We start from the raw sequence: 18472 nt of genomic DNA, 5'->3' as shown, positions 1-18472 counted from the left end.
CTAAAGATATCAATTGAATCTATCTGGTCTATTGTGTCATTTAAAGCTTGTGTTTCCTTATTAATTTTCATTTTGGATGATCTGTCCATTGGTGTAAGTGAGGTGTTAAAATCCCCCACTATTATTGTGTTACTGTCGATTTCCTCTTTTATAGCTGTTAGCAGTTGCCTTATGTATTGAGGTGCTCCTATCTTGGGTGCATATATATTTATAATTGTTATATCTTCTTTTTGGATTGATCCCTTGATCATTATGTAGTGTCCTTCCTTGTCTCTTGTAACATTCTTTATTTTAAAGTCTATTTTATCTGATATGAGTATTTCTACTCCAGCTTTCTTTTGATTTCTGTTTGCATGGAATATCTTTTTCCATCCCCTCACTTGCAGTCTGTATGTGTCCCTAGGTCTGAAGTGGGTCACTTGTAGACAGCATATATATGGGTGTTGTTTTTGTATCCATTCAGCAAACCTGTGTCTTTTGGTTGTAGCATTTAATCCATTCACATTTAAGGTAATTATCAATATGTATGTTCCTGTTACCATTTTCTTAATTGTTATGGGTTTGTTTTTGTAGGTCCTTTTCTCCTCTTGTGTTTCCCACTTAGAGAAGTTCCTTTAGCATTTATTGTAGAGCTGGTTTGGAGGTGCTGAATTCTCTTAGCTTTTGCTTGTCTGTAAAACTTTTGATTTCTCTATCGAATCTGAATGAGATCCTTGCCAGGTAGAGTAATCTTGGTTGTAGGTTCTTCCCTTTCATCACTTTAAATATATCATGCCACTCCCTTCTGGCTTGTAGAGTTTCTTCTGAGAAATCAGCTGTTAACCTTATGGGAGTTCCCTTGTATGTTATTTGTTGTTTTTCCCTTGCTGCTTTCAATAATTTTTCTTTGTCTTTAATTTTTGCCAATTTGATTACTGTGTGTCTCAGCATGTTTCTCCTTGGGTTTATCCTGTATGGGACTCGCTGCACTTCCTGGACTTGGGTGGCTATTTCCTTTCCCACATTAGGGAAGTTTTCAACTATAATCTCTTCAAATATTTTCTTGCGTCCTTCCTCTCTCTCTTCTCCTTCTGGGACCCCTATAATGCGAATGTTGTTGCGTTTAATGTTGTCCCAGAGGTCTCTTAGGCTGTCTTCATTTCTTTTTTCTTTATTCTGTTCTGCAGCAGTGAATTCCACCATTCTGTCTTCTAGGTCACTTATCTGTTCTTCTGACTCAGTTATTCTGCTATTGACTCCTTCTAGTGTAGTTTTCATTTCAGTTATTGTATTGTTCATCTCTGTTTGTTCTTTAATTCTTCTAAATCTTTGTTAAACATTTCTTGCATCTTTTCGATCTTTACCTCCATTCTTTTCCCGAGGTCCTGGATCATCTTCACTATCATTATTCTGAATTCTTTTTCTGGAAAGTTGCCTATCTCCACTTCATTTAGTTGTTTTTCTGCGTTTTATCTTGTTCCTTCATCTAGTACATAGCCCTCTGCCTTTTCATCTTGTCTGTCTTTATGTGAATGTGGTTTTTGTTCCACAGGCTGCAGGATTGTAGTTCTTCTTGCTTCTGCTGTCTGCCCTCTGGTGGATGAGGCTATCTAAGAGGCTTGTGCAAGTTTCCTGATGGGAGGGACTGGTGGTGGGTAGAGCTGGGTGTTGCTCTGGTGGGCAGAGCCCAGTAAAACTTTAATCCGCTTGTCTGCCGAGGGGTGGGGCTGAGTTCCCTCCCAGTTGGTTGTTTGGCCTGAAGCGACCCAACACTGGAGCCTACCCAGCTCTTTGGTGGGGCTAATGGTGGACTCTGGGAGGCATCACGCCAAGGAGTACTTCCCAGAACTCCTGCTGCAAGTGTCCTTGTCCTCATGGTGAGCCACAGCCACCCCCTGCCTCTGCAGGAGACCCTCTGACACTAGCAGGTAGGTCTGGTTCAGTATCCTATGGGGTCACTGCTCCTTCCCCTGGGTCCCAATGCTATACTACTTTGTGTGTACCCTCCAAGAGTGGAGTCTCTGTTTCCCCCAGTCCTGTCGAAGTCCTGCAGTCAAATCCCGCTAACCTTCAAAGTCTGATTCTCTAGGAATTCCTCCTCCCATTTGCCAGAGCCCCAGGTTGGGAAGCCGGACATGGGGCTCAGAACCTTCACTCCAGTGGGTGAACTTCTGTGGTATAAGTGTTCTCCAGTTTGTGAGTCACCCACCCAGAAATTATGGGATTTGATTTTATTGTGATTGCAGCCCTCCTACTGTCTCATTGTGGCTTCTCCTTTGTCTTTGGATGTGCAGGTATCTTTTTTGGTGAGTTCCACTGTCTTCCTGTCAATGACTATTCAGCAGTTAGTTGTGATTCTGGTACTCTCGCAAGAGGGAGTGAGCACACGTTCTTCTACTCTGCCATCTTGAACCAATCTCTAGTTCTAGAATGTCTTGAGTCTAATCCCTTATTTCCAATCTTATTGTCTCTTGCCCTAAGACAAACTCTCAACATGTTGTATCTGAACTTTTAGAGTAGCTTCCTCATTGGTTTATCTTCTCTTGAATCTTCTTTCTTCTCCTTCTCTTGAATTATTTTTATAAAATGCACATCTCATCCTGGAAACATTTAGATTCCTTAACATAGAATAAAAGATGCTTCAGAATCTTACCCTAATATCTTGGTCTTTTTTTGTTTTTTTTAAATTGGAGTATAGTTGTTTTACAATGTTGTCTTAGTTTCTGCTGTACAGCAAAGTGAATCAGCCACACGTATGTATATATCCCCTCTTCCTTGGATTTCCTTCCCATTTAGGTCACCACAGAGCATTGAGTAGAGTTCCCTGTGCTATACAGTCTATTCTCATTAGTTATCTATTTTATACATAGTAGTTTGTATGTCAATCCCCATCTCCCAATCCATCCCACCCTTCCTTCCCCCCTTGGTATCCATACATTTGTTTTCTATGTCTATGTCTGTCTGCTTTGCAAATAAGTTCATCTATGCGATTAACATTTTGGTCTTATCAGTTGGTACTCTTTACTATGTAACTTCTACTATCCAGGAAATAAAAATGGAGAAGTGAAGGAGGAAAAAAAGTAGTCCACACTTTCCACTTTTAGAATCCCACCTTCTAAAAATCTCTACCACATTCGAAAAATATTTTAATCACACAGAGAATACAGTAATCACTGAACTCTCTGTCTCTAAAATGGGAAAATTTAAAAGTCTCAGTGAAATTTAGGAAGGACTTAGTAACTGAAAAAACTTTAGTAAATACTTGTAGCTGATGAAATTCCTAAGAAAAGGGAAGTCAGGCTCTTGGTGATATATATTTTTGTCATTGACTGTAGTTTTTCTTTTTACTTAATAGGGATGAATACATTGCTTTGTGCTCCCATTCAGACCCAGATGCCCCAGAGAGAGGTATGAGTTCATGCAAGTACCTTCATATTTTAATCTTCTTTCATAGTTAAAACTTTTAAGAAACAAAAAATTTCATGTTAGTGACATGATTTAGGGATTACTTACCAAAATGGACCAACATAGACTGGAAAAACTACATACCTTTCCAGTTAACTAAGTATAGTTAAATCACTACCAGTTTAAATAATAGGGAAATATGTTAATTATATAAGGACTTCTCAACTTTAATGGGCATATGAATCATCTCAGGATTTTATTAAAATATAGATTCTTTTCCAGCACATCTGCGGTAGGTCCTGAAATTCTGTACTTCTAACAGTCTCCTAGGTGATACTAATGCACTGGTCCACAGACCATAATTTGAGCAATAAAGAGTTAGACCATGTCCTCACAAGTAAAACCATTGCATTCAAGGACAACTCAGCCACCCAAGAGTATAGAGTGTACTGTAAATTAGCCATCATGCACTTATTCCTTCCAAGTCTTTTTTACTTAGAATGAGAATGACCTATCTAATATAACAATTAGAATTTACATTATAGTTACATTTGGTATTGTCAGTCTTTTCATTTTTTAGTCAGTCTAGTGAGTGAATAATTAACTTTTAATTTGTTCAGAAACACTAAAAGTATTCACAGACTTCAGAAAAAAATTTAAATAACAAATTACGTGCTGCACACCACACCATTTATTCAAACAAACCAATGTAACATGAAACCATCATCTAGGATTGTTTATATAATACTCTTTCTATATAGTACATGTTATAAAATACCTTGTTAGAAGTTTGCATTTGATATGATCTCTTATATTTTGCTTTCTTTGTAGATTTCAATTACAGAATACAACCATGAAACGAAACATGCAAATGACCAGACGGTCATCTTTTCAGATGAAAACCAGATGGACCTGACAGCAAGTCATACCGTGATGATTACCAAAGGCCTTTTAGGTTGTACCAAAAGTGAAAAATCCACCAAGATAGATACCACATCATTTCTGGCTAACTTAAAGCTCCACATTGAGGATTCAAGAATGAAGAAAGAATTAAATTTTTCCGGGGATCAAAGCACTTTTTCAGAAAAGAAAATAAATTTCAATGACTTCGTAAAAAGATTGAAAACAGGAAAATCGAATGCTTCTCCTTTTACAGGACCTGATAAAGAAAATTCTGAGATGCCTATTCATTACAAAGAATCAAACAGGGCCTCTTCTATGCATCAAATGCATGTATCTCTTAGTGTAGATGCAAATAGCAGTAATATGACTAGACTCTTTAGAGAACAAGACGATGGGATGAATTTTACCCAATGTCATACAGCCAACATTCAGACTTTGGTTCCCACATCCAATGAGCCCAGCTTAAGGGAATTTAAAGGTGATGATATTACAATTTATGGCAATGACTTTATGGACCTGACAATTAACCACACTATACAGAAGTTACCTTCAGCAGATAATCTGTCTGAAATAGAAAATCAAACTCAGAATGTCATGATGGATGTTTCAACAGGTCGTGGAGCTAAAGCACTAGGACAGAAGACAGTCTTTAAGGATAAGCCGAACAGTGCTTTTCAAGACCCTTCCTTAAACCCTGAAGGTGACATACATATTACCAGCAGTCATATTACAGGGACAGAAATTCAGACAGTCACACAGACTTCCAACCAGGGCGTCAGAACATTGGCCATGATCCCAGAATCTAAACGTTCCAGTCCAGCTATTCAAGATTATAAGGCATTTTTCTATTCTAGTTGTAATGATGCCATGGAACTGACCAAGTGTTTCTCAAGTATGAGAGAGGAGAAGAATTTGCTAAAGCATGACAGGAGTTATTCTAAAATGTATCCCAATCCAGATTCCATCTCTCTTCTCAGAGAGAATATGATTTATTCGGGAGAAGAAAGCATGGACATTACCAAGAGTCACACAGTTGCAATAGATAATCAAATTTTTAAACAAGTTCAGACAAATGTACAGATAGCAGCTGCACCAGTATCTGAAAAAGAAATGATGATCCAAAATCACATAATCGTGTCAGAGGATGGAGAAATGAATATAAATTATAGCTCAGTTCCTCATGTATCTAAGGAAAGATTACAGCAGAGCCTGGAAAATCCTTTATTTACTATATTGACTGACAAAAGGACTGAAATCTTCGCAGATGAAAATATGGATTTGACTAAAAGTCACATAGCTAATGTAGGAAGTCAGTTTCCTCTTGCATCTTACAGACTAGCATCTGAGAATACCAGTAAATCTCACTCTCACAGCATAAGCCCTTCAGATGAATGGGAAAAAATGACCAAAGGTCATATTGAACCATCCCAACAACCAAACATATCTAAAAACATCCCAACTGACACATGGGACAAAGGAAAAGATCAAGTTTTGAATATTTCACCCTATCTTGATAAAGATTCTCCTCAGTCACCTGATATTAACCAGAACATAGCAACAAGCCATAATATAGTATACTCTGGTGGAGATCTCGATAAACAAGTAACACTGAGAAATAATAGAAATAGAGTTTCTTGTGAGCAATCTTTGTTTCCTACTACAAAGCCATTGTTTTCATCAGAAGGACAGTCTGCCATGAGAAATCATAATACTGCTGTTAATAGTCAAACAGTGAAACCTTTACCAGACCAGAATTCTAAACTGCCTGAGCCACTGAGGAAAAGTTTAGGCAGTCCCACGCCTGACTGTTTTCATGACAAGATAATTATTTGTTCAGAGAAGGAGCAAAATATGGACCTAACCAAGAGTCACACTGTTGTCATTGGATTTGGTCCTTCTGAAGTACTAGAACTAGGTAAGACTAATTTAGAAAACACTAACAACCAGCTAACAACAGTAAACAGACAGAAATCTGTAAAAGTTGAAAAATGTAATGAACGTCCGATAGAAAAAACTGGAGTATTTATTTCTAATGATACCATGGGTGTATTGAAGGACAAAACTGGAAGTCTGAATGGAAAGCAAGATGTCAAAATTTGTGAAAGGAAAAGTCTTGGCAGACTAAAAATTGATAAGACTGTTGTATTTTCAGAGGGTGATGAGAATGATATGGATATCACCAAGAGTTACACAGTAGAAATAAATCATAGACCTTTACTAGATGAACATGATTCCCATTTGGTGCCTTTGGCAGGAACTTCTAAAACTGTTTTGTATACATGTGGGCAGGATGACATGGAGGTCACCAGAAGTCACACAACTGCTATAGAATGTAAAACTATCTCACCAGATAAAATAACTACTAGACCTGTGGACAAAACTATAATGTTTATAGATAATCACGATGAACTAGAGATGACAAAGTCCCATACTGTTTTCATTGACTACCAAGCAAAGGAGAAAACTGTGCTTCCAGACAGCTCTAACTTTGAACTATCCAAAAGAAAAAGCTTAGAAAAATCAAAAGTGACACCTAATCCTGCTAAGGAAGGTGTTTTCTTTCCGGACAATGGTGAAAGTGATCATTCAGTAGCAAAAGTCAGCCAGCTAACATTACCGGGAGAATGGTCTAATAGTGATCCTTTAGAGAAAGCTGAAGCATTTTTAGCTGCTGATAACATGGAAGTGTCTAAATCAACCATTTGGAAAAATGACAAAGATGTACAAAAGCCTGGATTTCTGAATGAATCTCTATCAGGCAAAAGTCAGAGAAGGAAGAGCCTTATACTCAAAAATGACAAGACCATTGCATTTTCAAAGAATGACAGAAATGGTATGGCTGTCATCCAGAGTTGTACAGTGGAAATAAATAACAAAGGTGTCCTGGAAGATAGAGAGGACTCCCATTGGGTGCCTTTGGAAGGAACTTCTAATACTGTTTTATATACATGTGGGCAGGATGATATGGAGATTACCAGAAGTCATACAACTGCCTTAGAGTATAAACCTCTCTCACCAGATAAAAGAACCACTGGGCCTATGGACAAAACTGTTATGTTTGTAGATAATCACAGTGATCTGGAAGTTACTAAGTCCCACACTGTTTTCATTGACTGTCAAGGCATGGAGAAAATACTTCAAGAGTACCCTAAATTTGGAATAGCAAAAGGAAAAACCTTGGGTGTTTCTTTTCCTAAGGATGGTAGCTCTGTTCAAGAAATCACTAAAGAGCAAGTACTGGCTGTAGAAAACAAAACTGTTCTTCACGCTGAGCAAAAGCATCATGTGATACCCTTTGTTCCTACCAATACATTGTCTGGGGGTCAAGGTGAGACAGAAGTCAAATTCCATAGCACTGCTGTGGATGAAGAGGTCATGAAAGTTGTAGTCCAGGCCTGTGTATTGGAAAAAGCCAAAATTGAAAGCTGTCACTTAAATAGTACAGATAGAAGAAATGTGGGTTTTACAGGCAGTTCTGCAGCTGCTGTTTGTGGATCCAGTGATAATTATTCCTGTTTACCTAATGTTTCCTTTTTTGATAATTTGGAGGAGAATGGCATGCCCTTATGTGATAAAGGTGATGTAAAAGCCAGTCATTGCCCAGTGCAAAATGATCTTCCTTATGCAAACAATTTAGCTAGTGAATATTATTTGAAATCTGAGGGACTGCCTCTTTCTGCTCCTTGTTCTTTGTTAGAGAAGGAAAAAGTTGTTCAAACAAGTACCCAAGGACAGTTAGACTGTGTCCTAACAGTACTCAAAGATCAAGATCTGATTAAGGAGCCCCCAAATCTATTAGCTAATGAAACTTTAGTATATGGTGAAGATATGGGGGAGATGACTAAACTTAACTCAAAGCGAGTATCTTGTAAGCTTCCAAAGGATCAAATGGAGGCCTTTGTTGATAATGCAGAGCATAGTTTAAAGAAGACCTTTGTTGATGATGTTTGTGTTGCTCCTCAGCATCATCTGTCAGCCCAGCAACATCCATTACCTCAACAAGGACAGAGTATCGTCAGTAAAGATGAAACAATATTGTCTAAAGTGGGAAATAAGAATTTAAATATTGTTAGAGGAAATGCCTCTGAACCCATATGTGAAAACGATTCCACAATGCTCAATAATGAGAAGCAGTTTACTATGGCCTGTAAAAAAGAACTAAAGAAAAATATTCAAACAGCTAAATGTAATACAGCTATAGATTTCCACAGTAACTCAGACTTGACTAAGCAAGTTTTTCAAACTCATATCAATCCTAGAGAAGCATCAGATCCTGTAATTGCATCTAATGCTGCAACTTTTAGTAGTATCAAACCACATCTGAATAATTTGAATGAAAAAACTGAAGAATTTTTAGATTTCCAACCAGTTCATATACCACCTTCTCCAGGACAATTACTTGAATTAGTAAATAAGGCACCCAGTAATATGAGTATAGTGCAAGCTACAGAAATACATAATGTTAACATAGTGTCCAGCAGTGTTAAAGATGATAGGGATGAAGAAAATAAAATTTCTCATAATGGAGCTGAAACCATCTCTGTACCATTAATGACGACTATAAAAGATAAAGTGAGGAGATGTTCTTTGGGAATATTTTTGCCCAGATTGCCAAACAGGAGAAATTGTAGTGTCACTGGTATTGATGACCTGAAGCTGATTCCAGGAGACACAACTGATTTAAATAACTTAGAAACTCAGCCAGTCTCCAGTAAACATTCAGGCACTGGATTTGTTGCAGCTAAACTGAACTTAAGTCCATCTCAATATATAAATGAGGAAAATATTCCTGTATATCCGGGTGAGATTAATTCCTCAGACTCTATTAGCATAGATACTGAGGAAAAGGCTTTGACTGAGACATACCAAAAAGAGATTTCACCATCTGAAAATAAACTGGAAGAAACCTGCAATAGCCAAAAAAGAACCTGGGTACAAGAAGAAGAAGATGATATTCAGGATGAGAAAAAAATCAGAAAAAGTGAAATTAGGTTTAGTGATACCACACAAGATCAGGAGGTGAGCTCTGTCTTGAATTAAGAAATGTTCTTGATTTTTTATGAGTATTCTTGAATTTTAATTGTCTCGGGTAACCAGGAATTGATTATTTCCAATTATATATATATATATATATCTGGAGAAATATTCCTATGTAGAATCTTAAGAAATTAATTGACTAGCAGTTAGACTTAAACACAATTTGAAGTGACAAATGGTCACAAAAAATGAAATGGAAAGTAGTACAAAAATTAATAACAAAATTGTATAATTCTAAATGTTCTGTCACTTCTAGTGATTTGTCATTTTGGCTTTGCATATTAGAATCTCTAGCCAGGGTATATGTGGTTTGACAAGTCATCTTCAGTGTGAAAATATTTGGAGGGTAAAAAGCTTTTTTATTATGCAAACTGCTTAAAGAAAAGCTGGACTGAATTTTCTTGGCTAGTGAGGCTATATAGAAGCTGAAAGTCCATTTCTTTCGAGGATGGGAGAATGCCTAGATCAAGCCCAGTATCTCAAAGTAAAGTAAGTGAGATTTTGTGTTTATTTAAAAGTCATAGAAGGTTCTTTATTTTGCAACGTCTAGGCTTTTTGGAAGTCCTGAGGTGACAATGTATGATAAAAAGTAGAGCTAGTGAATTAACCCATTTGTAAATATCTTTGTTATAATTGATAAAAAAGCAACGTCTTGGGCTTCCCTGGTGGCGCAGTGCTTGAGAGTCCGCCTGCCGATGCAGGAGACGCGGGTTCGTGCCCCGTTTCGGGAAGATCCCACATGCCGCGGAGCGGCTGGGCCCGTGAGCCATGGCCACTGAGCCTGCGCGTCCGGAGCCTGTGCTCCGCAAATGGGAGAGGCCACAACAGTGAGAGGCCCGCATAACGCAAGAAAAAAAAAAAAAAAAAAAAAAAAAAAAAAGCAACGTCTTGGACGTGGAATTGTTAAACCCTCAGCTGAGAAATGTACGTCAGGACTTGTTCATTAGGTTGGCAGCAGAGGGGCAGAAGGAAGTATAAAGGTAGGGCTAAATGTGGATGTGTTCATATTTAAATTTTGATGATAACCATTGATGTATGTGTGTATCTCTTGGCTATACTATAGGAATACGTTGTTAAGTAATTCAATGGAAACATACCTCCTTGCTAATACTTTAACAGTTTAGATCAGGTAATGAATCCTCTTAGAAGCATTATACTTTACATACTCTGTTGCATTATGTCTCATTTTTAATTGAACATTAAGGGAATGTAGTATTTTAATCATAACTCTGCCAATATCTTTATCTAGAGGCCTGTTGCCATTTTTGTCTCTTATGAAATTTTTGTTGCCAAGAAAGGCAGGATTACACTTTTTCCTTCCAGATTGAGTTGGTTTAGTGTATTCTTGGTTATCAAAATACTCATAGCTTTGGGACTTTGAAATGTTAAATATTCATGATGTGTGAAAAAGCATGATACATAACTGTATGATCTTAATTACATAAAAATGAATGCTAAGTTTTATAGGTACACAAACAAGACCTAGGACGACACATCAAACAGTAAACTGCTTGTGATTGTGGATGACTTTGTTTTTTCTTCTTGTGTTTTTTGGTTTCCTATTTTGCACGTGTTAACTTTTTTTTTTTTTTTTTTTTTGTGTTTGCGGGGTAGGAATTGTATAGCTAGACAACAAAACTGGTAAAAGGAAATGAACCGGGAGTGAAAACTACACCTCTGTCCTCTGCGGGGGAAGTGGAGCCTAAAGGGTGGTGAGGGGTTTGTAGGAGGTTAATTTGAAGGAAGTTCATAGGATAATCAAGGTAGACACTGAACACAGTAGTAGATTAAGATTTAAAAAGATGGTGGTAAAATTGGTACGCGGGCCTCTCACTGTTGTGGCCTCTCCCGTTGCGGAGCACAGGCTCCGGACGCGCAGGCTCAGCGGCCATGGCCCACGGGCCCAGCTGCTCCGCGGCATGTGGGATCCTCCCGGACCGGGGCACGAGCCCGTGTCCCCTGCATCGGCAGGCGGACTCTCAACCACTGCGCCACCAGGGAAGCCCCGCACGTGTTAACTTTTAAGAAATAAGTGTTATTTTAAAAACCTTTAAAAAAAAAGGCATAGATTTTAAAAGTTGAGGGAACACTGATTTGGCTAACTTGTCACTGAAACTGAGTTTTTCAGGTGGAGAAATAAAGATTAGAAAGTATCATAGGTTCATAGGGGGCTTCCCTGGTGGTGCAGTGGTTAAGAATCCACCTGCCAGTGCAGGAGACACGAGTTCAGTCCCCGGCCCGGGAAGATCCCACATGCCACGGAGCAGCTAAGCCCGTGTGCCACAACTACTGAGAGTGCACTCTAGAGCCCGTGTGCTACAACTGCTGAAGCCTGCGTGCCTAGAGCCCATGCTCCGCAACAACAGAAGCCACAACAATGAGAAGCCCGCGCACCACAATGAAGAGTAGCCCCAGCTCGCTGCAACTAGGAAAGCCTGTGCACAGCAAAGAAGACCCAACACAGCTAAAAATAAGAAAACAAATAAATTTATAAAAAAAAAAGAAAGTATCATAGGTTCATAGAAACAAAGTTTAAACTCTGTTAAGAAATATGTAAGTAAGCTTAGAAGATGATTTCAGTGGTTCTTTAAGGTGAGGTCCTGAGGAAATTGTTCATCTATGAAGCTTTGAGAAAGTTGTAACAGTAATATAAAATGTATAACTGAATAGATTCTATGAAAATTAGTATTATTTTGTTTAATAAATATTTATTGGGTATCTGCTATGTCCTAGGTACTGTTTAAGTCCTGGGAATGCTTCAGTGGGAATTTACGGACAAAAATCTGTTCTCATAGAGGTCACATCCTAGCACTTAGACAAGGAATATATTGCCCTTAAACACATAAGTAGGGCTTCCCTGGTGGCACAGTGGTTGAGAATCCACCTGCCAATGCAGGGGACGCAGGTTCAGTCCCTGGTCCGGGAAGACCCCACATGCCGCGGAGCAGCTAAGCTTGTGTGCCACAACTAGCGAGCCTGCGTGCTGCAACTACTGAAGCCCACATGCCTAGAGCCCGTGCTCCGCAACAAGAGAAGCCACTGTAGTGAGAAGCCTGCGCACCGCAACAAAGAGTAGCCCCCGTTCACCGCAACTAGAGAAAACCCGCACGCAGCAATGAAGATCCAACTCAGCCAAAAATCAATAAATAAAATAAATAAATTTATTGTTTTTAAAAATATAAACAAGTAGGTAGATGAAAATGGCATTTAAGTCTGTAAAGTCAAATAGTTAAAATGGTAAAAGCAGGACCATATGACTTATTTGACTTCAGTCAAAGGAGTCTTGGTCACCTGGGGAAGGAAGTAGTAAAGCCTGGAAATAAATGCCTTCTGTGTACTCCAGACAGAGCCATTGTGTACAGCCGGTATTCTCTTCTGGTTTTCTGCAGTGTGGTAGCCCTGACCATGGTGACTAGTAGTTGAAAAACTGGATAGGTCAACATTTGGTAGCTCATATGATATGGCTGTAACCTAGATACCTCTGGGAAACATTTGCTTATATAGTATAATGCACAGTTATTTCTATATATTTTTAAATAAAATTACTTTGAACTCTAAAAGCCTTATTCTAATTCTTTATTAAGGTATTTTATATGATTATAGATAAATTTTATAGAAGTATTTCTCTTAACATTGAACATTTAGTCATTATAAGTATACACTGTTATAACATTATTCTTATGATGTTTCTTTACTGATCATTTCAGATTTTTGATCACCATGCTGATGGAGCTATAGATAAAAATGCTAACAGTGTGTTGATAAAAAGCCTGAGCAGGACCCCATCTAGTTGCAGCAGTTCTCTGGATTCAGTCAAGGCTGATGGGACCTCTCTGGACTTCAGCAGTAAGACCTTCATGAAGGCTAAATAATAGAAGTCATCTGCTTACTTGACTAATAATAAATGTATTTCAGTTCAGGAGATATTTGAAAGTTGTATAAGCTTTTTGGTAGTTGATAAGTAAAGTCATGCTTAGTTTATTTTTAATTCTTAGTTATTTTAATAAATTGAGAAGTGTATATTACGAAAGTGATTTTCTTAAGAGGCTTATAATTAGTAGAGAAACACATATGGAGCCTTAAAACTGTAATACACTTTGCCCTACAAATGACTGTCTTCCCAGAAAAATCCTACTGGATAGCTTCAAGAGCATGAACCACACATAAACCTGAACAATAACTAAAATTAAGTTTACAATTTAATTTTGACTTATTCATCACTTGAATTTGCTTTACTTGTAGCACACCCCAGTAGTCAAATAGAATCACAGTTCCTCAGAGATACCGTTTGTGAAGAGAGCTTGAAGGAGGTATGTTAAAGTAGTTCTCATTTCTAATACAACTAATTTCCTTATTTTGTTTTCTCTTGTTTAATTTTTTTTAATTATGAAATGTTTCAAATATACAGGAGACTAGTTTTCTTTTTTTTCTTTTTTTCTTTTTTTTTTGTTAAGGATCCAACATGGCAATTAATTATGTGGAGTAGAATCACAATTGGAAGACCTACGTTTTGTTGGGTTTTTTCCCAATTTTACTGTTACTGAATAAACTTAAGAAATAATATTAGATAAAATCTGCTCATATATAGCCTACAAATATCTGGATAGTGTTTCCACAAATATATGCAAAGTACTTTAAGCCATTTAGAAACAAAGGTGGTGGTTATAGTCAAAATGACTCACCTTGAATGGTCATGCAAACTTTTTTTTTTCCCTCAGAAACTCAAAGATGGGAGAATAACAATAAAGGAGTTCTTTATACTTCTTCAGGTCCACATTCTGATACAGAAACCTCGACAGAGCAATCTCCCAACCAAAGTAAGTTTCTTGGTAAAATAGTTATCTCAGTTAAAATATATTGTACTTGTTTACTAAACTGCATCAAAGCAAGCATTTATTAAAAAACAAAAAAAGAATCTAAGGAAGCAAATTTTCCTATAGAAGGTTTTCCTGTAGAAGGTACATTTGGGGTTAGCATAAAAATTGATTTTTTAAAAAATAATCATGAATTTTGAAAATGTGAAAAATTTTTTTTTCATTTCTTGCCATCTCTTTTGTTTTTTATACTTTTTCCTGAACATATGGTTTTTAAAAAACCAAAGTACAGCAGAAGTCTGTTTTTTCAGGTTTTTTTTTGTTTTTTTTGGTTTTTTGTCTGCATTGGGTCTTCACTGCTACACACAGGCCTTCTCTAGTTGCGGCAAGTAGGGGTTACTCTTCGTTGCAGTGTGCGGGCTTCTCATTGTGGTGGCTTCTCTTGTTGCAGAGCACAGGCTCTAGGTGCGCAGGCTTCGGTAGTTGTGGCACACAGGCTTAGTTGCTCTCCAGTATGTGGGATCTTCCCAGACCAGGGATCAAACCCGTGTCCCCTGCATTGGCAGGCGGATTCTTAACCACTGCACCACCAGGGAAATCCCCAGCAGAAGTTTTTTTTGTTTTTTTTTTGCAGTACGTGGGCCTCTCATAGAATACTTAAATAATACAGTCAACAAACTGAGTTTAAAACATTAATAGACAAACATATCACTTACATACAAAATTACATAATATTTTTTTCACTTAAGTCTGTTAAACATTTACAAACGTTAATTATGCCCTTGGCCACAAAGAAAATGGAAAAAAAAATGGAGATTTCGTGGACATCATCTGATCTTAATCCAATAAAATTAGAACTAATAAAAGGACAAATATCTTAGCTTCTTGGAAATTAAGAAACACATTTCTAGATAACTCATATCAAAGAAGAAATCAAAACTATTGAGAAAGCAAAGTAAGGAGAACATTTAATGCCAAATATACGGGATATACAGCAGAAATTATACTTACCAGGGAATTAAAAGCCTGATATATCATTGTTATAGAAAAGACTCTAAAAATAAAGGATTTTTTAACACTCACTTTAAGAAATTGGAAAATGAACAGTAAAATAACATCCATAAAAAGGCAGGAAGATAGATTTAATGCAGGTAAATAGTAAAGTTATTGAAATAGAAAAAAAAATAAGTAGAAAAGATAACAGATCTAAAAACTGGTACTTTGAAAAGACAATAAAATAAGAAAACAAAGAGCCTAATTAAGAAAAAGGAGAAAGCTAAAATATATATGGTTGAGAAAGAAGACATGTCCACAGATTAAAGAAGAGATTAAAAGAATTTTTTTTTAATCTACCAACTGACGACAAATTTTAAGACCTAGATGGTTTTTCAGAAAAACATAAATTACCAAAATTAACCCAGGAACTGGAAAATTCTAATTAACTACCATTGAAATTTTTTTTTTATAATTTACCATTAAAATTGTCACTATGACCAGATGAGTTCTAACTTTTAAAGAATAGATCCACACATATATGAATATTTGGTTTATGACAAAGATGCCCCTGCAGAACAGTGGCCTTTTCTATAAAATGGTGTTGCATCAGTTGGATATCCATAGGAAAAAAATGAACCTTGATTCAAACTTCACCCTATACATAAAAATCAGTTCTATACAACACCAAAAGTACAAGTGACAAAATTAAAATTTGGAGCTCATCAAAATTTAAAACTTGTGTGCTACAAATCATACCATCAAGAAAGGGAGGGCTTCCCTGGTGGCTCAGTGGTTGAGAGTCCGCCTGCCGATGCAGGGGACACGGGTTCGTGCCCCAGTCCGGGAAGATCCCACATGCCGCAGAGTGGCTGGGCCCGTGAGCCATGGCTGCTGAGCCTGCGCGTCCAGAGCCTGTGCTCCGCGACGGGAGAGGCCACAACAGTGAGAGGCCCACGTACCGCAAAAAAAAAAAAAAAGAAAGGGAAAAGACAACCCACAGAATGGGAGAAAACATTTGCAAATCATACATCTTATAAGAGACTTATATCCAGAGTATATAAAGAACTCTTGAAACTCAAAAAGACAACCAAATTAAAAAATCGTCTGGGACTTCCCTGGCGGTCCAGTGGTCAGGACTTTGCGCTTCCAATGCAGGGGGCATATCCGATCCCTAGCTGGGGAACTAAGATCCCACATGCCCCGTGGTGTAGCCAAAAAAAAAAAAAGCCAAAGGATCAGAATAGACACTTCTCCAAAGAAGCTATGCAAATGGCCAATAAACAAAATTGTGATTAAAGAAATACAAATTTAAATGAGTTACTACTTCACACCCACTAGGGTGGCTGTAGTCAAAAAGACAAAATAATAAGTATTGGCAAGGATGTGGAGAAATTGGAATTTTCATACATTGCTGATAGGCATGTAAAATGGTGTAGCCACTTTGGAAAACAGTTGTGTATTTCCTCAAAAAGTTAAACATAGAACTATTATATGATCCAGCAATTCCACTTCTAGGTATTTACCTAAGAGAATTGAATACATACATCTAAACAAAAACTTGTACAGTGAGCATTATTCATAATAGCCAAAAAGTGAACTGATTATGAGTTACTTGAAGCTGGGATGGGGTGGAGGAGAATGGGGAATGACAGCTAATGGGTACAGGGTTTCTTTTAGGGGAGTGAAAATGCTGTAAAATTAGCTGGGGCTTGATGTTGTACAACCCTGTGAATATATTTTTTAAATAATTGTATACTTAAATGGGTGAATTATATGGTGTGCAAATTAAATCTCAATAAAGCTGTTTAGAAAGAAATCAATTATAGGAGGATTGTATATCTAACGTGAAAAGTAAATCAAAGATGGAAACTGGGAAGATACTCATGCATCTTTTGGGTTGCCAACCTCATTATTCTTATCACCATAGTGCCCCTTCCTAGTAGAATCTCCTTGTCTCAGCTGAAGATGGGGAGTAGAAAGGTACCTAGGTATGCAGCCAGAGTCTTAGGAAAAGCAGAAAGCGTACCAGGTATCAGGGGACCAGAGAAAGCAGAGGGGAAGGGTAGGAACAGAGAGGATGCTGGCAGGGTGGAAGAGGGAGAGGATATGTAGGAAGCTAATCTTTGAGGGTATGAATGCTCCCCTTTCTTCTCAGGCCTTACAGAGGTCAGGAGGGGCAGTGTTAGGGAAATAAATCTGGGAACAAACCCATCAAGATAGTAAGAGAAATCAACTATACTTCAATAAAATAAATTTTTAAAGAAAGATGGTAAAAGAGTTGAAGCTATATCAGGAAAGAAATTTAAAAATCCCAAAGTAGAGGAAGGCCAAAGAAATGGAGTATGTATGGGCTGTGGAAAATGAGGTTCACAGCTATGGGCATCTGTTCCAGGACTTAGATGACTATGAGTCTCCTTTAGGGTAGAACTGGGGAGAGCATTTTTGAGGCAGGTGGGGAGATGTGTGGCAGCCCTCATAGACAGATGTACAGCATCCATATGTGTGTGTGCAGTTGTAGGAGCTCAGCTGGCAACACCAGCAAAAGGTACTATGTAGAAACATCAAATCACTATATTGTGTAACAAGAACTAGTAACATAGCGTTGTAGGTCAGTTATATTTCAAAAACTAACAAACTTATTAAAAATGAGATCAGATTTGTGGTTACTAGAGGCAGGCAGTGAGAGGTGGGGAAATAGGATCAAGGCAGCCAAAAGGTACAAACGTCCAATTATAAGATAAATAAGTGCTAGAGATGTAAGGTACAACATGGTAAATATAATTAACACTGCTGTATGTTATCTATGAAAGTTGTTAAGAGAGCAAATCCTGAGTTCTCATCACAAGGAAAATTTTTTTCTATTTCTTTAATTTTGTATCTGTATGAGACGATGGATTTTTTTTTTTTTGAGACTATGGATGTTTATTAAACTTGTGATAATCATTTCATGATATATGTAAGTCAAATCATTAGCTGTAAACCTTAAACTTATTCAGTGCTATATGTCAATTATATCTCAATAAAACTGAAAGAAAAAAAAAAGGTGCTATGGTAGTGCCCCAAGACCTCCTGCATGCCCAAGGAGTGGCTCAGGCCAAAACACTATAACTAAAACCCTTTCAGTGCAGTTGAGGAACTACTGCAAGTACCCCTGCCAGGCCTGAAATACCCAAGAGCTGATTGTGCATAAATTGGGCACTTAATCAAAATAGATAAGTCACATGAGGAGGGTGACCTATGCATATAGTCCTGGACTCAAGGTACAGCAAATTACCCATGTATTGCATACAGCATGGGCAGTTGCATCCAGTATGTATGTACCCATAGTGCATGAGCCT

The 18472-nt window shown here is 37.6% G+C and overlaps 1 protein-coding gene across 1 annotated transcript in view; it reads left to right on the top strand.

Annotated features, from left to right (window-relative positions):
• Window positions 1-18472, top strand: part of KNL1 (kinetochore scaffold 1) — a 57561-nt gene that overhangs the window by 21090 nt on the left and 17999 nt on the right. The window contains 5 exon segments of the mRNA XM_007460204.1: window positions 3335-3387; window positions 4216-9306; window positions 13032-13170; window positions 13567-13634; window positions 14043-14141. Of these exon segments, the coding sequence (XP_007460266.1) occupies window positions 3335-3387; window positions 4216-9306; window positions 13032-13170; window positions 13567-13634; window positions 14043-14141 (5450 nt within the window).

The sequence above is a fragment of the Lipotes vexillifer genome, unplaced genomic scaffold (genome assembly GCF_000442215.2).
Source record: "Lipotes vexillifer unplaced genomic scaffold, Lipotes_vexillifer_v1.1 scaffold408, whole genome shotgun sequence".
Classification (NCBI taxonomy): domain Eukaryota; kingdom Metazoa; phylum Chordata; class Mammalia; order Artiodactyla; family Lipotidae; genus Lipotes; species Lipotes vexillifer.
The sequence above is the reverse complement of the archived record's forward strand: the minus strand, read 5'-3'. Positions and strand labels throughout refer to the sequence as shown.